The 24,679-nt window shown below is 39.8% G+C and overlaps 2 protein-coding genes across 10 annotated transcripts in view; both read right to left on the bottom strand.

Annotated features, from left to right (window-relative positions):
* Positions 1 to 102: 102 nt before the first annotated feature.
* adora2b (adenosine A2b receptor) lies at positions 103 to 12,369 on the bottom strand. Its single transcript, XM_053485713.1, has 3 exons — positions 12,294 to 12,369; positions 11,752 to 12,185; positions 103 to 3,431 (listed from the first exon to the last, which is right to left on the bottom strand). The coding sequence occupies exons 2-3, from the start codon at positions 12,069 to 12,071 to the stop codon at positions 2,696 to 2,698; spliced, it is 1,056 nt and encodes a 351-aa protein (XP_053341688.1). The 5' UTR covers positions 12,072 to 12,185; positions 12,294 to 12,369; the 3' UTR covers positions 103 to 2,695.
* Positions 12,370 to 15,128: 2,759 nt separating this feature from the next.
* The window catches only part of specc1 (sperm antigen with calponin homology and coiled-coil domains 1), a 101,508-nt gene continuing 91,957 nt past the window's right edge, over positions 15,129 to 24,679 (bottom strand). For all 9 annotated transcript variants that reach the window (XM_053484948.1, XM_053484949.1, XM_053484951.1 and 6 more), the window contains 3 exons: positions 21,791 to 21,907; positions 19,513 to 19,572; positions 15,129 to 15,336 (listed from right to left, as the gene is read on the bottom strand). In XM_053484948.1, coding sequence (XP_053340923.1) covers positions 15,247 to 15,336; positions 19,513 to 19,572; positions 21,791 to 21,907 — 267 coding nt within the window. In that variant the 3' untranslated portion in view covers positions 15,129 to 15,246. The remainder of the gene's footprint in view (positions 15,337 to 19,512; positions 19,573 to 21,790; positions 21,908 to 24,679) is intronic.

Below are 24,679 nucleotides of genomic sequence, written 5' to 3'. Positions count from 1 at the left end.
CTGCCTTGTGTATTTGTCTAAAGTCACGCTGCATGTCTGACGGTACTTCAGTCGACTCACCAGGATTCTCTTTAACGCCTTGTAAAGCAATTATGAGAGAGATTTATTGTTTCTTTCTTTTTATATATATAAAGGACTTTTATTAACAAAATAAGTCACCAAACATACATATTAACGTTAAATAACAGTACTGCTTCATACAACTGACAAGCATATCGTGATAACACGTCAACACAAATACTCAACATCGATTATGAACCACAGTGTATGCTTTACGAATACTGTACTGTAGCACATTAAAAAACACACTTTTCCAAAAGCGTTTCTGTCTTTCTGTAGACAGGACTGTAAGAGCCAGAGTAGAACTTAAACGTCTATACTTAATTTTATTTGAAAAGTAAATATATATATTTTTTACGCTTTCACCGAAGCTATTAAAAGTACACAATGTATTTTTCCAAGCGAATAAAATGTCAGCTTACACCCCTACAGTGCAGTACAGATTGGTCTCCATGGGAATGTCCATTCAGTTTGGCACATTCCTGCAGTTTAGCCCTTAAGAGTAGTAATAAAAGAAAGATTTAAAAGGCTTAATGTTTCGTTAAGAACTTCCAGAGCTCTTGTTCACCTGCATCGTCGAATCGCCAACTAGCTTTTTAATTTTAACCCCAGTCTCGTCTTGCTTCGCTTTGCTCAGATGTCTGTTGGAATACGTGCGTGATGTATAAGTGGTCGTGTCGTTTCAGGGTGTTCGCTGATCACTCAGACTGATTGACTTTTTTTTTTAAGTCAGTGTGACAGTTTTAACCTTTTGGAGCGGCATTAAGCAATTAAACTCTTTCGGTTCAGTTGGGTTTTAATCTTATATCTGTCTCCATTCTGATTGGTCAGAAGGTGTTGATTAATTCTCTATAGCAGCACCTCCAGCTGCAAGGTGCGTCACAGGATCCTGTTAATGTGCTTCAAACGGATTGTGCAGCCTTTAACTCTGTAAATTTATTTTGTAATAAGACTAAAGCTATAGAGTTTCCCAACATGGGAAAGTCTTTAGCAAGGAGCAGTTTGTGATTTCTTGGTAATTTGACAAGCTGCATTTATTTGTGTGTTACAGGATAAAAAAAATCATAGCTGTTATAAATTAAGTGATATCATGGAGTAAAAAAAAACTTTTTTAATAAATAAAAATAATTAATCGTTGGTAATGTGCTACACACCACACCGTCGGTATAATGTGACAGGGTGCCTAAATGTGTTTTATTTCTCTGTCGAAAAATGACAACGTTAAGTATTTTAAATTCTTCAGTGTCATCCGTTCACCTCGTAACACCATTCTTAAATCACTCGAGACGTAAAATAGTTTCTTCTTCGAATCTGGTTTTTATAGTCACATGGTTCTGATCGGTCATCAAGGACAGTGGCTAAAATTCACAGTATGTCGTGTTGAAGAGGTAGGAGGCTGCTAGCTCAGAGGTGACGCTTTAAATCAGGTTTGCCGCAGACACTTTTTCTTTTTCTTTTTTTGCTCGAACGTCAGATGTTAAATCTCAGTGCAGTAGACGCTCTCTGCTTCTCTGCCTCAGCAGTTCGTTGCACTTGGACATTCAATGACAAACCAGGCCCTCGGGAGCGCTGACGCACCCATGAGGGAGACGATAACCCCGAGTCCAACACTGGGACAGCTGGGACCACTTGGTTTGTTCTATGTGGGAGACTGACTGTGTGTGTGTGTGTGTGTGGGAGTTGTGTGTAAATTGACGTAATACCATTGAAAGATGTGGAAATTTCGCTTTTGTCGAGACATATTGAAAAAACAGGTTCTAATGACTTACAAAGAGACGAGTCCAAACAGACTTGCTTTAGGAACCTTTGAGAGAACGGTAATACTTCAACTCTAGAATGTAACATCTTAATGAGCTTAATTGAACCATTTACACAGTGCTATCTCTTTCCAAAAAAAAAATCGGCAACCAGCCCGGTTTTCCTTCACCGGATTTGTCCAAGACGCCCCCCGTGGTTTTCCTGAGCTTTCTGTAGTAACCTAAATTGTAAAGAATAATTAAAATTGGTCTTTAAAATTCCAACATGACACTTTTTAAAAGACTGTTACAGGTTAAATGTTAGAAGCCGTTTCTTTCTTCTTCTTTTTTTTAAGTCTTTTTTGTGCCCCAGTCTGTCTGGCTGTGTGTCCTTTACAACTCGTTGCAGTTCCTTCAAAATAGACTTAAAAGTGTACAATAAATATTTCCCCCACTTCTGTGCTGTCTGGACATTGCTCCCGTCCCCTTTGTTTACTGTCGTCATTGTCCATCACCAGGATTAACCTCTATCTAGGTATAGAGGCACGTTTTTCGTCCCTTAAGACTTGGAATGAAGAGCACATTTTGTTCAGGCTTGTTAGTCGTGTCAGGGTGATGAGATACTTCCTGTATCTCTACTGTCTATAGTAGTGTTAGGTCGAGGAGCATTTTGGCCCCTTTGCTTTAGTTTAATAACAATGTTGAAAAAAAAAAAAAGGTCGAAAGCGACCTGCTTTTAAAGTGCCACCAATACACTTCCGTCAGTCATCATGAACAGCCTCGCAATCCACATTCTCGCAGTTATTCTCTGGTCTGTAAACAATGCTCCCAATATTTTGAATCATGCTCATTAAAATAAAATAAAATTAAAATATAGCCATTTCCAGTGTTTAATGATCCTATAACAGAGGATCACTGGTCATGGTAATCTGTTCTCTGTTCCGGGTGCTTCCGTTGGAGCTCAGGTATAACTCTTCCCGATGGCAAAGAAAGTGGCGTGCCAGAATTTTCCGGAAGGTGTTTCTGAACTCGCGGATGCGGTACGCATAAATAATGGGGTTGACGGCCGAATTGGCGTGTGAGAGTATAATGGCCACGTACATGATGTACTCTGGCTTCTTTCCTGTCAATACAAACAGCGTGAGGCAGTTGAGGACGTGAACAGGCAGCCAGCACAGCGCGAAGAGTCCTACGATAATGGACAGCGACTTGGCAGCACGAATTTCCCGCTGCAGGAACCCACGATGGTGCTGGTGTTGGCGGCTCTCGCCATTGCCCATCACGCTTCCGAGCTTGATCTGGCGCAGCTGCTTCCGAGCCACCGTAAAAATCTTGACGTAGATGACCAGCATGATGAGCAAGGGCAGCAGTACGCATCCAAAAAAGTTGAAGTAGACCATGTAGCTCATGTCCACGACACTCTCGAAGAGGCATTTTAGCTCGCAGCTCTGGTTTGCTTCCGCCGGTACTCCTTTATCTGTGCTGGAATTCTGCAAACTTTGAGTTTTATTCGGACTGCAAGCGCTGGCTTTCTTGTTCCAGCCCACAAATGGAATGAGGCCGATGATGAATGATAGAATCCATAAAATGGCAATGATCCTTCTGGCTCTGTTTCCTGTCACCAGCTCCTTATACCTGTACAGAGAGAGAGAGAGAGGGGAGTGAAATGTGTGTAGTTTTACAACAGCAAGAAAAACCCTCATAACCCCTTATGGAAAATTTTTAGGTTCAGGATTATTATTAATCAGTACCTTTTTTTTTTTTAACAGTCTTAATTTATTTGCAAATGTAACCCTCATTATTTTGACCTTAAATTTTTTTTAGACCAATAGGAAAAGATGAAAAAAAAAAAAAACGCCCAACAATAATGTGCTGAAAAAGGAAGTGTCTCGGCCAGTGAAGGTTAATCTCTTCTGCAGAACCTTTCCTGTTCTTGCCCTGACCAAACAGATGTCTTTGGTTTGAATGTTCTGTCATTATAAAGACTGTTCTTAAATCGTACAGGTTATAATTTAACCACGATACTAAAGAACATCAAGAAACATTATGTTCATTAGTAAGCTCTTCCACTGCCGGTGCAAATCTCAACGTTTTTTTTTTTCTTTTTTGGAGAGATGCCACTTGCACAGAAGAATCAGACTCAGGTCTGTACACACTAAGAGCAGAGTGATGACCCAAACTCTTCAGCACAGGGCAATTCATCTCTGACCGTGCCAAGCCTGCCAACACTGATGGAGTAAATCATGCATTAGGATGCATTATTCAAGTCTCAACTCATTCTCACACTGCATTTCTCTTCCCCAAGAACAGAAACTGTCCAGAGGGCTATAAGTAAGAGAAACCTCCACACTGATCACTGGGACAGAATCAGTTGTATATATCATGTGTAAGTCTCAGTCTCCACCAGTCGTCTTTAATGCAGCCCTTAACCTTTTTCCATGGTACCTTTCCAGTGGTTCCAACAAGCTGTATTTTAGACCAAGGTTGTCAAGACCAGCACAAAGACTCTGAAGCAGGTCAAGGCCAATTTAAGATCACATTCTTAAATTCATTTTAAGCCTAAGATATTTTGTTGGTCTTGTTTGAGATAGTTGGCTTCAATAGATCAGGTCCATCCAATAAAAGTTCAATTCCAAATGGCAGTAAATTCAAGTCTTGAGACTGGACACGAATCTTACAGCCTGCCATCTTTCTTTTGTTCCTTCTTTTCTCTTTTCCTTTCTCTACAAATGAGTGTAGATGCATGAGTCACGGCATGATTATAGTCATCACCCCCCATCAACCAAGTCCCCTTCGCTCACCCATCCTTTCCATCTTCCTCCTCCGCTGCTTCTGGTTTGACTCAGTGCTCAACATTAGGAGGATTGAGTGCTTTAGATGAATAGCCCCAAGTTTCTCTGATGGACCACATTTCATAATGCCCTTCTCCAGTGAATACCTACTGTTCTTCCAGCAGCTTCTGGCTTTCAGCTTCAAGAAAAATCTGATTATGTCCTGAGCTGTCCGATGTAGGTTAAAATCTAAAAGCATTAGTGTGTGTCTTTATTATTGGTTCCTTTTAAGCCCCACATTACCACCATAAGGTTCAAGTACACTAGATATTAAAAGGGTACTGCAAAAAAGCTACCGGAACCTAAAGGTCAACAGTGACATCAGTATTAAAACTTTTTAAGCCAAAATGTGGAGCCTATTAAAGGTCACGGACAATTTCCTTTGCCTTCGAGTATAAAGAAGGATGTTTAACTCAAACATTTGCCCAAATAATACTAATAATAGCATAACTGCTAATACTAGTAAAAATATAACACTATGTTGAGTTGTCATTACATGATTTATAATTACACTTCATACTTTTCGCCAACACTTTTGTATATCAATGTTTGTGATGCATTTGTAAATAAACGCCAAAATTATAGCAACATGGCCGAGCCCATGCCATGACCAGAAATCACAACAATAACAAAATAATACAGTAAATAAAAACAAAAGAAAAATACCATTCCAAATAATATTTGCATTTAATTGTTCATTCATTTTCACTAAGTGCTTTATATACACTTATCAGGGTTGCGTTGGCTTTGGCGTTTGTGCTACACATGCACATGGCCTAAATCAGATAATTACAGTAAGGATAGAATGCCATTGTATCACGCTCATTTTTACCTAGGGGCAATTTAGACTTGCCAATACACCTACCTACATATTTCTGGGAGGAATCCAGAGGAAACCCGCACGAGGAGTGAGAACATGCAAAATTCTGCACATATCCTGCAGGGATCCTGGAGCTTTTAGGTAACAAAACTATGACTAAAGTTTGCAGACACATGAACATGTCAGGCTTCCCCAGGCGAAGTTTTTACAAAGTTGGAAGCACACAGTTGTAAAAGAAGCCGACTGCAGCCCACTAAGGCTTTTGTGGCTCAATGTAAAAATCCCTACAGCCACGGTCCAGAATCAAGTGGAAAGCCTTCTCAGAGGAGAGGAGCTTATAATAAGAGTAGAGCAGGACTAAATCTAAAATCGGATGTTAAAAAAAAGAAGCACAAATGGCCATGATGGGGAGGTGTCCACCAACGTATTATTATTATTCTATTCTTCATGACAAAGTCACTCTCAAAACACTTTAAGAAATATTATCAAGAATCTCTGAGATTTACCAAAGTGTTCAGGACACGATAAAAACGTTGGTAGTTTAATTACCAGTTAACAAGTGACATTTGATTAAAGCCCATATCAGCGTGTCAGAGAGCTGCGAGCAAAATGATGTGGGGAAAAACGAAACTGTCAAAACTGTGTTCCTGATGGCTTCATGGATGAGATCGCTTCGGTGTTGCACGCTTCCCAATGATTAAAATGCAATAAACATGCAACTTTTAGTTTATTTATTCTGAAATTCCGGAGTGTTCAGATGCAACTTTTAATCTGGACACGACACAAGGATTTCTCAGAGTTCTTACTGAATTGGAGTATTTGGGAGCATCTGGTTTCCATCTGATATAAACCCAGCTGTTAAGGTTACTGCATCATAAATTACATCGAAGTAGGGCTGTTTTATTAGGACTGGAAATGTTTTCAAAAGTTTCATTTTTGCCATGAACTTTTTATACTTTTTTTTTTTTGTCATAAGAAAATCCAATCCCGTGATTTCTCGTCTTCTCTGCTTTCATATTTAGGATGTAACTGACTCAGACCTGTATCTGGGTCACATTATCTCACGTTGTTGCTATTGCTTATTGTGTTACGGGAAGAAATTGTTCAGCTTTGGAAAGATTTTCGGTTCCGTTCACTATATGTTACTGAGAAACATGTGGTACTGTATGTCGCATTGGCAAGCTAAAGTTTGGCTAGTCAGTTCAGATGTCCTTACTTAAGAGTCAGAATAAGTAAGATACTGGGGGGGAAAGTGAGAGTTGTGTTTGTGGTTATGTGTAAACCACAAGAAAAAAGAATGTAAAGTAGAAGAAAAAAAACCCCTAGTAACAGATCTGGAGACATTCTCAGCAGCCATTAGCGACTGTCCGGCACTTTCTCTCCACCTCACGCATCCCAGTTTCTCACCCCTGTACACATGGTCCTGTGTACAGTACAGTATGCGCGACTCGTTACCACCGCTATCGTTTAAAGCAATCATCATGTTATACACAGCTCTGTGATATGCATAGAAATGCTAAACCGATTAAATCTAATAAAAAGATTCGTCTACTGAAAAATGCTGAGCAGCCAGTCTTGCTTTTAGATCGTTGAAGCCTCGTTACTGAGGTTCCGGTCAAAAGAGGCTACTCGGGTGGCCATGTTTCAATAGGAACTGGGAAAAACGTGATCTCTGCATTTAGGGCTACATGGAAGACATTGGCGGTTAAAGTTGGGGGTTTATAAAAATTTTTTTTTACATTTAATAGCTGTGATGCTATGCATTAGTCCTCTACGCTTACGCACAGGTGCAAAAACCACAGGCACATCTCGACAGAGATGTGAAACCTGATCTGGTCAGATGAGTCATCTGTCACCACTAAAGTGGGGTGTGTGTGTGGGGGGGGGGGGTTTCACTGCCATGGGTTGGTATAATTTATTCAATGATAAGAATTTACACATCCATCCATCCATTCCTTCCGTTATATGGACTGCTTAGAGTCATGGAGGCCATGGAGCCTAATACAGGAAAATCAGGGCACAATACAAGGTACACCCTGGATGGGGTGCCAACTCATTGTGGTATACAAGCACACACAAAACAAATGCGATATTGAAATGCGTGTCTTTGAACTGTGGGAGGAAACCCGTAGTATCCTGAGGAAACCCCCACCAAGCACACTGCTTACGCTGCTTGGACCGTTTAGCTTTCCCATCCGTGTTTTCTTTGAACTTTACGTTGCCAATACCGCTGGTACAGATTGTGTTCGCACCTAATCAAACCTTGTCGAGTTTTTGGATTGAGAACAAACATTAACCTCGTCCACTTGCACGAGCGGTCGATAGTGACTCGCGGCTATCTACAGCCATGCTAACTAGCTGTATGCTGATGTTAGCTTCTTACATGCTTGCTTAAAAAAAGAAAAAGAAAAAAAACGCATGTAAAGACTTGTATTAAGAAGCTAGATAGACTATAAGTGTTAATGCGAGTGCATCACTTAAATGCAAAGGGTAAATTAGTGCAGAGGTGTTGAGTGTGTAAGAGTGTGTGTGAGAGAGAGCGAGAGAGCATGGGGCGACTGAGAGAATCAATGTGCTGTACAATCAAATAAGGTTTTACTCATTTTAAATAGTAAAGAAAATAGATAATCAATATGTGGTAGTCAATGTTGATATCCTTGCCGACCGTCAGAAAAAAAAATAAGATCAATGTATGGGAAACAGTGAAACACTTCTATCCTGATAGAAGTGATCTCTTCCTGCATGACCCCGCCCCATACCACAGGGAGGTGAGAATAAAAGTGATGTGGACCTGTGGGAGATTCTGTGGTTCAAAAACAACAGGAGAGTCAAACAATCTTTAGGCTGAACGTCTGTGAGAGTTCGTATCCGCAGCTCTCAAGTCACACGCTTTTAATCTGCTTCGTACTCTAATTTATCACTGACAAACATGGTTATAATTATATGTCATAAAAATAGTGGTAAAGTTGTCCAGTTTGTAGAGCCATCGTTTGGAACTTGCTGTCCAGCAACTGGGATTTTCCCATCATATATTTCAACCATGTTTTCTGGAAGGTCACAGAACCCAAATGAATGTTACATGTTTGTTTTGTTATTTGAAAGGGTGGTAAATAATAAACCGGGTCAGTTGGCACCTTGTGGTAGAATATAATTCCCAAGATAATGTTTAATCTGTGAGAGCAATTGCCCCGAGACTGTTCAGTCTCTGGGCAGTTTTCATGCGGAACGATGCGTGAGGGACCGTTCTGAGCATCTGAAAAAAATTGCATCGCACCGACCCTCCTCCACCGCGCAGCTCGCTTTGTGTGCAATAATAGAAGCACATTGGAATGCAAGTCCATGCTTCGGATAAGCCCTCAGTTCTGGAGTCCCTAGACGCCAGGCAAGCAGCCATGCACTACCCCGGGCTTTGTGTTCGAGCAAGTGGGTGGCCGAGCGAATGAGAAAGTCGCGCAGTAGTTTTAGTGCTAAATGAAAACCATAAAGGAGTGTGGTGGGAACTCTGGAGTTTGCTTCCCGTCAGAGCACATGTTCAGATTATCCAAAAACCTCAAAATACTCAGGTTTACTTACAAGTAAGTAAGTCCGAAATGAAAGAGGGAAATGAACACGCTAACTCGTGTACACTAGGAGGGTCTGACACTTTTTCATCCTACGCATGCAGCTGCAGAAACCAAAAAAAAAAGACTGTACTTTTCAGTTTCACTTACAACAGAAATTATGAGCAACCTGAAAACTGTGCCCAGTGTGGCTTTCTTAATAGAATGGAAAAAAACGAACATGTTTTTGGGTGTTATGTCGGTTTCCACCTTTGGGTTCACAGTTTTGGTTTTGCCCCCCCCCTCCTCAAAACAAGCCAACGGGCGGACTGACTACTGTCAAAACCCTTCTAGATAAGAATGAGAACGTATGATGTAATGCTTTGCATTCCTGCGTCATGTCTCCTCCACCCTTTGGATGGATTTTGGATCCCCCACATCCCTGACCAGTATGAAGCTCTGACTTATGGAGATGGAGTGAATTTTACACAACTACTAGGTTACTGCTTAATTTTTCTTAAATTCCTGCTGTCTCAAATATATTAGTCAGACATCAGATAAACTTTTTCCTTTCCATCCAGATTTTATCTACTTATGGTTCTAAAAAAAAAAAAGGAAAGAAAAAAACATCATTGAGCAGTCAGTGATAAATCCCAGCCTAGTTGTTCATGTCTTCACTAACAGCTTACTAAAACCCCTTTTCTTTCCCTCATCGATAAGTTTTGTTTCCCCTGATGGATTAAAAAGCAAAGTTTGACACTTGCCACTCAGGAGCGTAGTGTGCCTTGCCGATAGCTGCTGGGACAAAAAAAATCAATCACAGAAGATGTACGAACCCATAAACCGGCATTATGAGTAAGTCCAATCGAGTCCCGGTTGAAGAACACATTAGTCTGGACGCTTATACAGCACAGTAAGAGCTTTATCTTTCATCTGGTGTTACTGCAACGCATTAAGCACACACCTTCATTAAGTCCAAGTGTGTGTAATTCGCTCCAGTCCTCATTCTCAGCACTCGTACATTATCTGCACTCGATTAATAACCACACATCAGATTTCAACCTAATACACAAAGATTAAAGCGTCGCATCGTTATCCTTTTAAAGTGGATAAGGACACCATCGCAGTCAGAACACAGCTGCGGATGTATGAGGACCTGTTGATAATTACAGCTTTCAGGCTGCGCTGATAATCTATTGATTACTGACGCCCACAGCACTGTGACTCTTATCAGCCAGTGTGCTTTTATCTGATCAGAGTTTTACATAAAAAAAAAAGGTCGTCAGTATTTCATCATCTCGAAATAGAACACAGTCTACAGCCTGAACGTCTGAATCATCAGAATGTTTTCCTTAAATGATATTTGATTATTTTTAACCCCCCAGACACACACGACTTCAAAATGAGCGATAGAAGAGCGAACAGAACCAGACACCACTAACACTAACTTGAGGTTTTTGTTTTTTTTACTTTCCTTAGAACAATGTCAAGCAAAAAAAAAAGTAGGAAACTGTCTCTGCATGAAACATCGTCAGTCCTTATACATTTAGCTCTCCTGTAGTTAGTGTAAACACCAGTTTTGCTGTTTTCTTTTTTTTGAAACACAGATGAACATGAACTGAATTTTATTTCATTTAACCAACAGGACTGAGCCAAAAAATAAAAAGATGCGTCACATTGTCAAATAAATAGCACAGATACACATAATAATGCGTTTTTATGTTTGTTTTCAGCTGTTTCTATGACTAAACCAATAATAATAATAATAATAATAATAATAATAATAAATAAAAAAAAACGCTCATTTTGAGAGTTCTACATTTTTGTGATGTCATACTTATATAGTGGTAAAATTTGCCCAGTGTTATAAAAGTAACTTTTATGACAACTTTGGTTCTACCTGACATTAGAAAAACCCAAATACACAGTTTGATGTGTTAAAGCACATAAAATATAACGTGTATTAAATGAATAAGGCTTGTGCATACTGTACATAAATTTTACAGCACATACATTAATCTGATGTGTCATTTCAAGTCTCCCCAAAAGCTGAAGCTGTTACGTAAACTGTCGCTGTAAACCTTACACTTACAGAAGTGTTTCAGATACTTATTTCCTGACACATTTCCCTAATTTTCTTTGGATTCTGTAAAGCTGCTTCACAACAATAACTATATATTATTAACTGTATGTTAACACACACGCAATCGAGGAATTTGGTGTTGAGTGGGTGAAGCTGAAGTCATGTGGGTTAATCAGAGAAGAAAAGAGAAAACAGAAGAGCAAACACGCCTTTCTCTAATCAAGATCAGTCTTTGTGGCCAAAGGTTTATAACTTGCGCCTGAGGAGTGAGGAGAGTCTCGGCCCTACTGTACCTCAGCTTATCACATGAGGGAAATTTCAAAATTTCTATCTGTTTCTCCTTTACAAAAGTCTGATCATATTAATTCATACATAATTTGTACACATTTCTATGATTTTCTTTTGATTTCCTTTTGAGACAATGAGCACCATTAAAAGTGCTATACAAATAAAAAAAAATTGTAAAGAAGCAAACATGGAAATTTGAAAAGTGTTATCACACACCGCTCAGATTAAAAAAATGTAATAATGCCGAATAAAAGAATGAATGAATGAGTTTAGAAGTCTGATGGTTCGAATTCAACATCAGAGATCAAAGAAGTTTTGGCAACATTGTGGCACATCTTATGAAGCACGTGCACCCATGATGTGAGGCTGGCTGAGGGAGAAAGTCGAGTCTCACCTGAGTGGGATTTTGACAGCCAGGTATCTGTCGATGGCCACCGCCAGGAGGCTGAAGATCGAGCTCTGAGTGAGCACCAGGACGAAGCAGGCGAGGAAGAGACAGCCGTAGAAGTCGCAGGGCAGCCCGATGCTGATGGTGATGGCGAAGGGGATGGCGAGGCAGCCGACCAGGATATCAGCGACAGCCAGAGACACCAAGAAGTAGTTGGTGGCGGTTTTGAGGTTGGAGTTGATGGAGACGGCCCAGCACACCAGCACGTTGCCGACGATAGACAGCACAGCGATGATCAATTCAATGGTGATGTAGAAAGTATTCATCTCCGCGAGGAGACACAGCGCGCGCCGCCGCCGCCGGAAAGCCGCCTTCACTCAGGACAAACAGCAGCAGCAGCAGCTCGCGCAACATCTCCCAGCCCGGCCCTCTCCAGCCATCTAACGGACATCAGCGAACAACAAACAAACAAACTTAGGACAAACTCAACATCCTGCACTCATCTCCAAAAGTAACACACACACACACACTTTGTTGGAGTTTCTTACCCTCTCACTGTTTCTGCTCTCATGTTACTCCGTGCAGCTGCGCTCAGGAAATGCGCGTCCATCACCCGCCTCTCAGACATGCTCGTGACAGCTCGGGGACACGCCCCCTGACCGCCCCGCCCCCAGGGGACACGCCCACCGCGGGTAATTTGTACTGACCCCAGCCAAGTTGGACAGTCTAATTATATAACCGCAAACAACAGTCTGTAGTGTGTGTGTGTGTGTGTGTGTGTGTGTGGGCTAAAAGAAAAAGTGATGCACTGTAAAGATTCCCACGTACAACTCAGTGGGTCGGACTGGAAAAACAGATAAATGCTTTCAGTTCAGTTTCACTGGCGGATTTATTGATGAATAGAAGCTGATGAAACCCACATGCGGAATAATTTCACACACACACACACACACACACACATAGAGTGAATTTGTGATTCATTTATTCTGACATGATGGATTTAAATTAATTTACTTTATTTGAATAAATTCATCAACATTATCAGTTTAAATGAATAACAAATTCATCTTGTGTGTGAAATTGTTCTGAGCATTTAGGTTTCATCAGGGTCTGAGTTCGATTCTCGTTTCTGTATGCATGGAGTTTGCATGGTTTTCCCCATGCTCGGTGTGTTTATCATATATATGCAGATTATGCTAATTGGCATTACCTAAATTGCCAGTAGTGTGTGAATGCGTGTTTGTATCTGTATCTGTGTGTGTCGCCTTGCACCTCCAGAGTCCGGGTTCGAATTCCATCTCGGGGTCTGTGTGAATGATGGGTTTCCTCCAGGTGCTCCGGTTTCCTCCCACAGTCCAAAGACATGCAGATTAGAATAAATGTTTTCACAAATTGCTTGTAGTGTGTGTATGTGTGTGTGTGCCCTGGGATGGATTTGTACCCAGCCTTGTGCCCTAAGTGTTTTGGGATTGGCTCCAGGCCCCCCACGACCCTCCATACAGGATAAAGCGGTATAGACGATGAGCAAGAGTGATATACAAGTGTTGTTTTACAGTAAATTTTTCTGCATGATGTTTTTTTTTCCCTTATGGTATTTTTCACAGAATGTTTATAAAAATGTTATAACCTGATTTATTATTTTTTACATTATTTTGACACTTTCTCCTCTATTATTTATTTGTAATGAATTTAAAAAAGAAAAAATAAATCGTATTTTTGTATATATTTTTTTTATTAATCTAATGATTAATTTATTTTATGTGATTTTCTTAGACACATGATTCATTTACTGTATCTACTTCCATTTATAGTACATCCATGTGATTTTTCCCCCTTTTGATAATATAGACTGCCTAGAAAAAAAAAAAAAAAAAGCCATTTCTAAAAGGGTAAAATTTTTGGCCCGCATTAAGTAAAGACAACCACTACGGGGAATTGAAATAATTATGGAATGGAATTGGGTTAAGACCAGTCCAGGCCATTATAAAAACCTGGAAGGATTGAGCTGAACCACTTTGAAATATGGTAAGAAAAAAAAGTGAGCTGAGATCAATTACAGTAAATGCTTGGTAAAATTGCATTGTAAAAAAAAAATCACAGTAGAATAGTATAGCTGTGTTTAATAGTTAGAGTAAGAGTATTTCCATTTATGTGATGGGATTGTGACACAACAGCTGTCTCTCCATAACAAAACCACTTGTTAAGAAACTAATCAGGAAAAAAAAAAGATTTAGGTAACATAAGGATTAGACTTTGGAGCGATGCAAAAAGGTCATGTGGTCTGATGGGTCCAGACTGACCTTATTCCAGAGTGATATGTGTGTCAGGGTCAGAAGGGAAGATTGGTTCCCACTGTACAAGCCTCTGGAGGCAGTGTTATTATCTGGGGTTGCTTCAGTTGGTCAGATCTAGGCTTAGCCACGTTATGGGGCAATAAAATAAAGTCATCTTACGACCTGAATGAACTGATTATCATTATTATGATGTGTAGTGGATTCTGGATTGAGGAGGATACCTTCTAGTTTGCTCTCATGTGCTCGTCTTCCTCTCCCATCACTCATGTTTTAATGAGCATTTGCAGACTTATAAAATTGTATGTCATTGTGACTCTTCTCTCTCCTGTTGTGTGGTGCAAGCTTCATCAGCAGAGACAGAGCAAAACACTTTCAGTGACAAATTTACCATAAACTCATTTATTTATTTATTTATTTATTTTTAAATTAAGAACACTTGAACATAGACAGAGAACATCTAGACATCAATTCATCTCACCAGGCAAAACTGAAATCCTTTAGACAGGAGAACTTGGCAATGAAAACAAAACCGTTCAGTGGTGCCAATAAATAAAAGAAAGACAGGGACACAGTCGTGTTTATTTCCTTTTAAGCCGCGTGTTCTTCAGGATGTTTTAGTATACAGACATATGGCATAGAGTAGTGAACTGTTAGCGTTAAATATCACCTTAATTACGTCTATGTGTACTATATACACCCAGCATGACTCGGCAGAAAAATATCTTAATTCTTAAGATTAATACTTGTTAATTAGGGTAGAGAAAATAATCAACCCTTCTACAGTCTGCTAAAGTTGTGCCTAGGAATTAACGCAAGATTCAAAAATAGTTTTCTTAAAAATACAATGGATAGTAATCCATTCTCTGTAAACAGCATAACACTAATATCTGTACCGTGCTTTTACACAAGAAAAAAAAACCAAAACAATATAATAACTACTTCAAGCGAGCTGAAACAAACACAGTCCAGCTGAAATCACTTTTTTTAGTCTGTTCCCATTTGAGAATATATAAATATGTAAAAGGGAAGGATTTTAAAAGTGTGACTCTGCTGTGAGCTCCATCTGTCAATTTTATATATATGTATATATATATATATATATATATGTCTGTATGCATGTACCGTGTGGTGCAAGTGTGTGGAACGAAATGAGCAGAAATGCTTCTGGGATTCTGTGCCTTCCACTTGCCATTCCTTCATTAAAGTGTCAAGTCTCAAAGTACTTGTAGATTTGAGAGACATACTGCATGACGCTCTGCCAGTCTGGTCTGTCCGTGTGCATCAGTTCATCAATGTCCTAAACATGATACAGAGAGACAGAAAGGGAGGGAGGGCGAGATGGAAATATTAGACACAAATCCTACATCCCACATGTGCACATCAGTGTCACTTAATTACCTTGCCTTGGTCACTGCCGTCGCTTGTACTGAGAAGGAACCACCAGTGGGACGTGTGTTCCTTTAATAAACACTTATTTATTACGCTATTATCAACGGCTAGCATCGTTGTCTCCCGTTCCCCAGAGATTACATTACACCGTCGGCTGAATGTTTTATTACAGGTTTTTTTTTTTCTTTTCGATCCAGCATTAATCAAGACAGACGTGTTTAAAATGTTTAGGGTGTAATTAAATGCTATTTTTAGCCAGGAAGTAAAAACTTAGCAGCTCAATCTATTCTCTAGTCCAGGGTGTTGTTTAACTGTGCAAGACCAGGCTATTGAAACCTGTCTGATAGATCGGTCTTCTACAAAATTCATCATCATTTCATTATGTTATTACAGTCCGTAACTTAACTTATAGCAAATCTGTGCAAAAGTGAGGAAAGGCATGAATTACTGTAGTGCATGCTTACTGTACAGTCTGTGTGTGTAACTCATTTAGATCATAAATGAAAGATTCTTGGGAACCTGTATTTATAGTGTGACAGTAAATCTAAGACTTTTGTATATACTGTACTTGATGTAAATTCAGGAATTCAGTTGCGACATCTTTCATTTCAGATGTGCATGAAAACTGTCTTATCGAGGAAACTTAACGAGTCTCTTAACTCAAACTCGTCAAAAAGCCAATAAGCGTTTCGATTCACGATATCTCTCGTGAGTGTGTAGAGACGAGGGATTTTTCTCAGCATGTTCATCAGATGTGGGGATTACAGTCTTAAGACATGGGGGCAGACAGCGACGTCACAGTTAGTAAGACGCATCAGCAATCACTCGTGTTCTAAAAATAGCACATCAGACACAAACACTGTGCTCACACTACAGTACGTATACTCAGCACATGGCATTCTTGGTACACGATCAATGATTAGATAGCAAGCATACTGTATGATAGGGGAAGCATCTTCCTACGATACAACTGGCCTGATAAAAGCGTCTTTATGGTGTTTAAACAGTATTAGAGGACTTTCGGTAACAGAGAGTGGCTTGTTAAACGTGTTTGAGCAGTTCAGTTCAGTGAGCACTGAACACTGAGATGCGTCTGCCTTCTTTACATTCGGGATGTTAACTGATGCTGCTCTTCTTCATCACAGAACCCTACATCCTAAACATAAAACTCAATATTACAAAAAGAGTTTTTGTATTAATATCAGTAAATACCAAAAAAACATACTCATACTCTGTGTCAAAATATACTGTAGTATTGATGCATATTCAGCGATGCTTCCATTTTCCTGAAATATCATTTAATTTTCCATAATAACGGAATTTCTTCCCTTTTCGGCATCGCCTTTGAAAGACGCTGATCAAAACAACGTCCACTGCTTCAGTATCAGGACTAACCTTCTCCCTGTTATCTAATCCATCATACCAATCCCTCAGGGCTTTCTCTCCAAAATGGTGCCTTAGTGTTTTTGAAGAAAGAAATCAAGAAGCTCTTTTACCTGGTCTGTATTCATGTCACTAGTGTGACCAATACCTTCTTCCCCCAGTGCAATCTATCGACCCCACCCTCCAGATATTTCCTTTGCAATAGTTGCGAGTGCGAGCTGAAACGCTTTGTGTTAAATATTTTATGAATCTAATTTACCAGGAAGCCCGCGGGTAAAAAAGCATTTGCACGCGGGCTTCCACTGTTTTATTTCTTCCATCTTTTTAAGTTGTATTGCTGGGAGGTTTTTATTTTTTTTTATATACAAATGTTTGATTGGATAACAACAGCAGGTAATTGAACAGAACCTACTGAAAATGCCTCATTTAAACACACTCTATCTGGCCTCTGATGTTTCCAGAGGGCGTTTGAAAATCTGCAATACTTTTACCGTAATTTAAGAACAGCACTTCCCAAAAATCACAGCACTATATCTTTCCCAGCCGTCCTTTGATTAGGGTTTAAAGCTACTGAATGATTCATGGCAAGGGGATGGAGGCCAAAACAAACCCACTGCCTCTGGACTGTGAAATGTCAAAAAAAAAAAAAAAAAAACGTATAGAAGGTAGCGGCATTTCTGATATCTTGATTTCTGAATTGTCCCTCGATCGTTCTGAGCCTGGCAGAAAACAAATCTAATCTTGTTCAGCTTTGAGACCAGAGGAAGAGAAAGAAAACAGAAGAGGAATGGACAACGGTGGGCATGGTTCCAGTTCTGCTTCATGTCATTGCTATTTGCTTTGTCTTCTATCAGATCAGACAGGTCAGAAGCCAAGCGTCATCACCAGAGACGGCGGAGGGTTGGTGAGGTTTGCTGGACCAAATAACACTTCTGGTTCTGAGTTTATTTGTGTCATTTAGAAATCATCTTTTACTCAAACTTTCAAGTAAAACTGAACAAAAATTTGTGGCGTCATACCGGTGATATTACTGATCCTTACTTCTTAGAGTACTAGTCAAAACTTTGCTCGTAGAAGCATTTTCACTGTTTCTAAAAAATAATAAGGTAACACAACACTACAATATAATCCATATGAAATGATGATGTTAAACAGTAAAGTCGATTTTTTAGAGTTTAAATTCTACACTTTTCATCTTTTTAAATTTTCAAATAAATTCTCAAATATAAAAATGAGCAATTACACTGAAACTGCGCATTACATAACAACTAGATTATTATTTGTTTAAAATATGTTTAATACATTTTTATTTTATATATTTATACATAGCAATTATCAAACAAACAATCCTAGACAGACAGGTGACAAATTAAAGAGAGAAAGAGAAAAAAAAAAGTGTATCAATAAGATGTTGGGTCTTCACGATCCGCTGGAACAGCTTTAATGCACTCGGTCATTGATCTATTGATTTTTCAGCCTCTTCCAAAAGATGTTTCCGCTGCTCAGATGGTGTTTTGGTGATGGCGATAAAAAGCGCCGTCTTAAAGCATTGCTCCAAAAACTGTCTAATCCGGTTGCAGGTTTTGAAAGTGTGATGGTGTGTGATAGGATGCGATCAACACAATTTCCATCCTCGCCCAAGCGTTCGGTAAGGCCTTCTGCTATGTGGGCGGGGCCATCCTGGAGCAGAGCGCTTCCCCACAAGGATAGAAATGATTAATTAGAGTATAGAGGTGATCAATCAAAAGACCTTTTGTATTGATTTGAAGTGATGTTTCGGCCTACTGTATGTGGAGACGAGTGGAGCCGAGGTCATGAGAAAAAAAAAGAAAAATGCTGTAAGAAGAGGCACCATTTCCTCACCTGTCTGTACACACAGACACACAGACACACACACACAGGATATACTGTATATTCCAGATGAAGATCCAGACATGCTTTTGGAACTGGATTCACATGTAGATCTCGATTTCCTGTCACTTTCTGTCACTTCCGGCAGTGGATGTCCCTATTATTACTGATTTCATATTTCATTGTCTTTACTAAAGTACAGGCCAATAATCCACTCTGGAACTATTCCAGAACAAAAACAACTCAAAACATCAAAAGATGCAGCGTAACCCGCACACTATTTATACCCTGATGCAGGAAATAAAAGCCGATCGCATTCTCTGTGTACGAAGGTGAACCTGCTTGAGAATTGGCGTCAGGATTATTTTAATCAGTAATAGCTTCTGTAGTCAGAATATCCTGCTCTTGTACTGGTTTTGGAAACACAAACGCACAATTTCTTTATCGCCATCAACAAAAATTCCACACACAGTGTCGGTGAGTCAGTGCAAAAAGGCATAAAACTGACTACCTTGGAAATACAATGGAGTATCAGCAGCGTGAACGCGCTGCACTGCTGTCTATTGTATGATTTTCCTCTCTAGTCGTCCTCCACCTGTTGCATTAGTTTGCATTTGACTCAAAGCTATTCTTCTATACTTTTTAATGACTTCCTGCAGTTTGACAACTTAGCGTTTGACAATTTCCACCAATTTTCACCCTTAAGCCATTCACCGGGGGATCACGTATGTATTTCGTGTCTTAGCTTAACATTATCAGCTGAAGAAAGCGCGTATTAACCATACGGTTAAAGTTGTGCGTTCTCGTGCACGTACGAGCCGAGTCGTATGTGTGTGGTGTGTTTCCTCACCAGAGATGGTTTTATCCCGATACTTTCAGCTGCTTGAAAGGCCAAGGACAGATTGCGGCCCTGCGGAAAAACAAACGCATGTATTAGAGGTCATATACCACACAGGAAGACAGACCAGGCGACGAATACCCAAATCGACAATAATAAACACGGGCCTGGCTGTCGATACGCACCACATGTGGTGCACAGAGCCAAAATAAACATGTGTGTCTTCACCTTGTTAGCATGTCATGCCAAAGACATCTAATTACAGCTTTAATGTTGGTTTGCGTAACTTTTTTTTTGCATAATAACCTAGCATTGTCATGCGCGTACGGTATTTAGCAACTCGTCAACATCAATAAACATGAGCTACTCGAGTCAACATGTAATATATGAGAACATAATCATGTGCTGTTTTTTTTTTTTTTAATCAAACAGATGAAAGAGTCTCTCTGAGAACGACCATGGGCACACACAGGCAACATACACACAAAAACATTTTTAATCATTAGAAGCCTGTACGTAATCCATAAAGCTGAAAGATTTGGTATTTTCTATCTAATTAATTAACGTCACAGCTGAGTAAATAGCTGCCTGCTGTGTCAGGAGTCGAAACCTAAACGTATGGCACATGCAGCTAGGTTCTGTTGCAGTCACCTTGAAAACAAAACGCCTTAAAAATAAACGACTATTAGTCATCGTTTCTCAAATCTTTCTCATAAACACCATTTTTTAACTGCCTGAGCTCTTAGTGGCAAAGTTATATATATACGTGTGTCAGTGGGGATAAAAAATAAAAAATAAAAAGGGTATAGTTTCTTTTTCCCCTCACCAGTGCGATGAGTTAACTGTTTGTTTACTGTGTATTGTGTTCCGTCATCCGTCCATGTGCCATCTGTTAATATAAATTCTTTCAACAGGCTGCCAGTCATTCATTATAAGAGACAAAGCCGAAGAGGGGAAGCTTTGAGGACTTACACGGCATGTTTGATGACTAACAGCGTCAGGTATCAGGAGCGAGACTGAACAATAGACCCGTAGTACAAGAGGTGAGTATTAATAACTCCAAGAGGCGGCATGATTAAAAATGAACTTCTGAACTTCTAGAACTAAGGTACGGGTTGTTTACAGGAGTGACGCGTGATCTACAGCTCAGATATAACAAATTAAAATCACTGATACGGCAAAACAGTTATGGATGAAATCTCTAGTGTCAGTTTGTAATTATTTCCCCCAGTATGGACTTTTTCGGTTTCCTCCAGGTTCTCTGGCTTCCTCCCACAGTCCAAAGACATGCAGATTAGGATAACTGGCGTTCCCGAATTGTGTGTGTGTGTGTGTGTGTCCTTTGATGGACTGGGACCCCGTCCAGAGTGTACCCTGCCTCATGGCCTAGGTTCCAGGCCCCCCATGACCCTGTATAGAAAATAAACTGGATGAACAATGAATGAATAAACAGATGTTTCAAAACAAATGTAAATAAATGAAAAAGTATGTGATGTTTGTTAATAAATTAAACTTGCCGTGATAAAAGAAAAATAAAATACTCCATGACGCTGTTTTAAAGTGTTTTCTTATCACATCACAACCAGTGTGTTTTATTCCTTACTTATCATGCGAGCTTGTACTTTAAGTAAAGAATCCCAGCAGCTGTTGCGCGTCACCTTTATTGACTTTACAAAGGCGTTCCACGGTGGACAGTTCATCACTTTACGACATGCTGTTTTTTGGGGAAAATAATATCTTTCCATCCTTATACTGTAGCAGTGTGCAGTGTGTTTTATTCCTTACTTAAAGGAAACCTAAGTAAAGAAAGTCAGACACAGTACTGTGCCAAAGTAATGCATCATCTCTTATTGCTTTATATTTTGCTTACAAAGGGCCAGACCTTGTCGTATTTCTAATGTAGGCTTGAGGAATATTTCTCCACTCCCTGTGACTGAGCAGTTTCAGAGGAATGTTTTTTGTTTGTTAAGCCACACAGTTACCTATGAATCATTCAAGCATAAAAAAAATCCAACTTAAGGCTTAAGATCCAGTGAGAAACAGGTGCAGATCATGACAGATGATTTGATTGGTGATAAGTATACGGGTGATGCTGAATGCTGAGTGGTTGGATGTGAATGTGGTCGCTGCTGAGGTTGTTACAGCCATAAAGTTTAATCTTTACAGTAAAACGTTTGTTCTCATTTCTTTTATTTAATCTACATCATTTGATTAAAATTTTATATAAGGAAACAAGAGATGGCTCAATACTTTTGCACAGTACTGTATGTCATGTATGTGTGTGTTTTACCTTGTCCTGGCTGATGAGCTCCTGATAAGGGATGTGTGCAGGTAGATATGTGTGTAGCAGCGCACAGAAGGCCAGACCGTCACTCCAACTGCTGCTGAAGTTGGTCACGTCTACGTTCTAGCGAGCAAAAAAACAAAAAAAAGAACAAGGAAAAGACAAATCACTGAGGTGTGAAACTTGTGAAAACTCCTGCATTCAGACAGCCACCTGTAACTAGAACGTAGCACACCACCATGTGTTTTGCCTCGGGCTGAACTAACAGAGTAGCACCTGAAATCTTCGAGCGATCACAGAGTGCTAACAAAAAAGATGCTCTTATTGTACAGCGAGAATGAGATATTTACATAACTGTAAATAACTGTAATATGTATACTGTATGTAATAAAAACACAGGAAGGATCAGCACAGTATAAGATGATACATACAGCATTATTACTTTTTATTAGAGTATACTTTTATTTCAATTGTACTTTTTTATATATTTTACATATTTTTTCCTGTCTGTGTTATAAACACGAGACATTTTAAACATTCATTTTATTTACTCAAGGAAAGGCTTGCTAGAAGCTTTTCACTATGAACTTGTCTTGCAAAAGAACTCTGCAGGCTAGGACTTTGTCTAGGTCACGCCAAAGCTGTAATTTAGTTGCTGTTGTTTTTAGCCATTCAGAGGTGGACTTGGCCTTGTGTCCAGTTGCGAAGCAGCAAGTTCTGCGAGCAGAAAAAAAATGTGGTTTTATCAATCATAGCCCTGAAGCATCAAAGCATACCTCACACCATTATACCACCACCACCATGTTTACCTCATTGTGGGATCCTGTGTAGAAGACTTTCAGTTTATCAGTCCATAGAATATTACCCTGAAAGCGGTAGAGGTCATTGAAGTATCTTATATAATAAATATATAATTAAAAAAATGAATTTTGCAACATTTCAGCTGTCTTTCTGACGTTATGCAGCAAGAGGTTGAGGTCATTATCAGAAAGATAAAACCATCAAATTGTGTTCTGGACTCTTTTTCTGGCAGTTCTGGTTAAATCCAACCTCTGTGCTATAAGTCCCCTGATTACCAGAATCATAAATCACTCTCTCTAGTCTGGATAGGTTCCCCCTTCACTGAAAACTGCTGTCATCAGACCACTTCTTAAAAAATCCACCTTAGATCTTGTAAACTGCAGGCCTATTTCTAACCTTGCTTTCCTTTCAAAGGTTCTGGAAAAAGTCATTGCTGCACAGCTTCAGTCTCATTTAAAACAAAATGATTTGTTTGAGAAATTCCAGTCTGGTTTCCGCCCCTGACACAGTATGGAAACAGCTCTGGTTAGAGTCACGAATGACCTGCTGATGGCGGCCAATGCTGGCTCTCCATAGCTTCTCGTTGGACTTGATTTTGTCCTTTTATACTGTTGATCACAACATTCTTCTTTACAGATTACGTCATACTTTAGGTCTCTGTGAGTCTGTTTACAACTGGCTCTCATCTTATCTTGCTGAAAGAGCAGAGCATGTTGCCCTGGGAGACGCTAAATCTGCTACACACAGTGTTACCTGTGGTGTTCCTCAGGGCTCAGTGCTCGGCCCCATGTTGTTTATATTGTATATGCTTCCTCTGGGCTATGTCATCAGCCAGCACTAAATTTTATTTTATTGCTATGCTGATGATATGCAGCTTTACCTCAGGATAAAATTAACCTCCTCATCTAATTTGCCGTTATCTACTTTGACCATCTGTTTGGAGGAGGTAAAGTCATGGATGAAGCAAAATTTCCTGCAGCTAAGTAGCTCTAAGACTGAAGCTATTTTAGTAGGCACCCCACACCAGGTCAGAACATATTACATCTCTAGTATCATCTTTTACCTTTAAGTTATGCTGTTATAGTTAGTCCTGCCGGAGTCTTTGCTTGCACTTTACAGTAAATATACATTCACATTATACATTATGTGACTGTAACGATACAGAACTGTTATCTCTCCTCTTCTGCTCTCTCTCCCCCTCTTTCTCTTTCCTCTCTCCCCCTGTCTCTCCCTTTCACTCTTTCTCTCTCTCTGTCAAGCTACACATGTCGTTCCTGAGCTGCCAGTGATCCAGACTCCCTCTGCCCTCCGGACCTGTCTGACCCATCCTGGTGCCCTGCTTCTGGTTGGAGATCTCGTCTCATGGATGCTCCGTGTGTCTCTTTGGGATGCGTCTCGTGTCTGGGGATGGTTCTCACTACCTAGAAGAGGGTTCTGGCCTCGACTGGTGTTGGCAGCTGTTTCTCTGAGGACTTGACAGTTCGATAGTTCATACAAGTCTACCTAAGTTTTCAATAACTAACTGGACTCCATATTAACATCAATTTACATCAACTGTTATGCTGAACTGCCTGCCAACTAACACACAGTATGAATGCAGATCAATTCCTGCTCTCTGTTTCACCCAGATGAGGATGGGTTCCCTGATGAGTCTGGTTCCTCTTAAGGTTTCTTCCTATTACCATCTCAGGGAGTTTTTCCTTGCCACTGTCCCCCTCAGCTTGCTCATCAAGGACTTCTTCTTTGTCTTTCGGCTGTTCCCTTTCAGGGGTCACCACAGCTCATCAAGGACTATCTGACCATTTTGATTCATACACATTCAAATTCCATACAAAATTTAATAATTCTTTTGATTGTGTAAAGCTGCTTTGGGACAATGCCAATTGTTAAAAGCGCTATACAAATAAAATTGAATTGAATTGAATCTTTTCTGGTCAGGATATCCTGTTGTCAACATCTGTCATTACCACGGGGTTAAAATGGACTCTCATTCGACAGATGAGGCTCATATCAAACATCTGTGTAAGACATCTTTCTTTCACCTCAGGAAAATTGCTAAACTGCGTCCAGCATTTACATTTGCAGATGCGGAAA

Source organism: Clarias gariepinus, chromosome 24 (assembly GCF_024256425.1).
Source record: "Clarias gariepinus isolate MV-2021 ecotype Netherlands chromosome 24, CGAR_prim_01v2, whole genome shotgun sequence".
Classification (NCBI taxonomy): Eukaryota; Metazoa; Chordata; class Actinopteri; order Siluriformes; family Clariidae; genus Clarias; species Clarias gariepinus.
The sequence above is the reverse complement of the archived record's forward strand: the minus strand, read 5'-3'. Positions and strand labels throughout refer to the sequence as shown.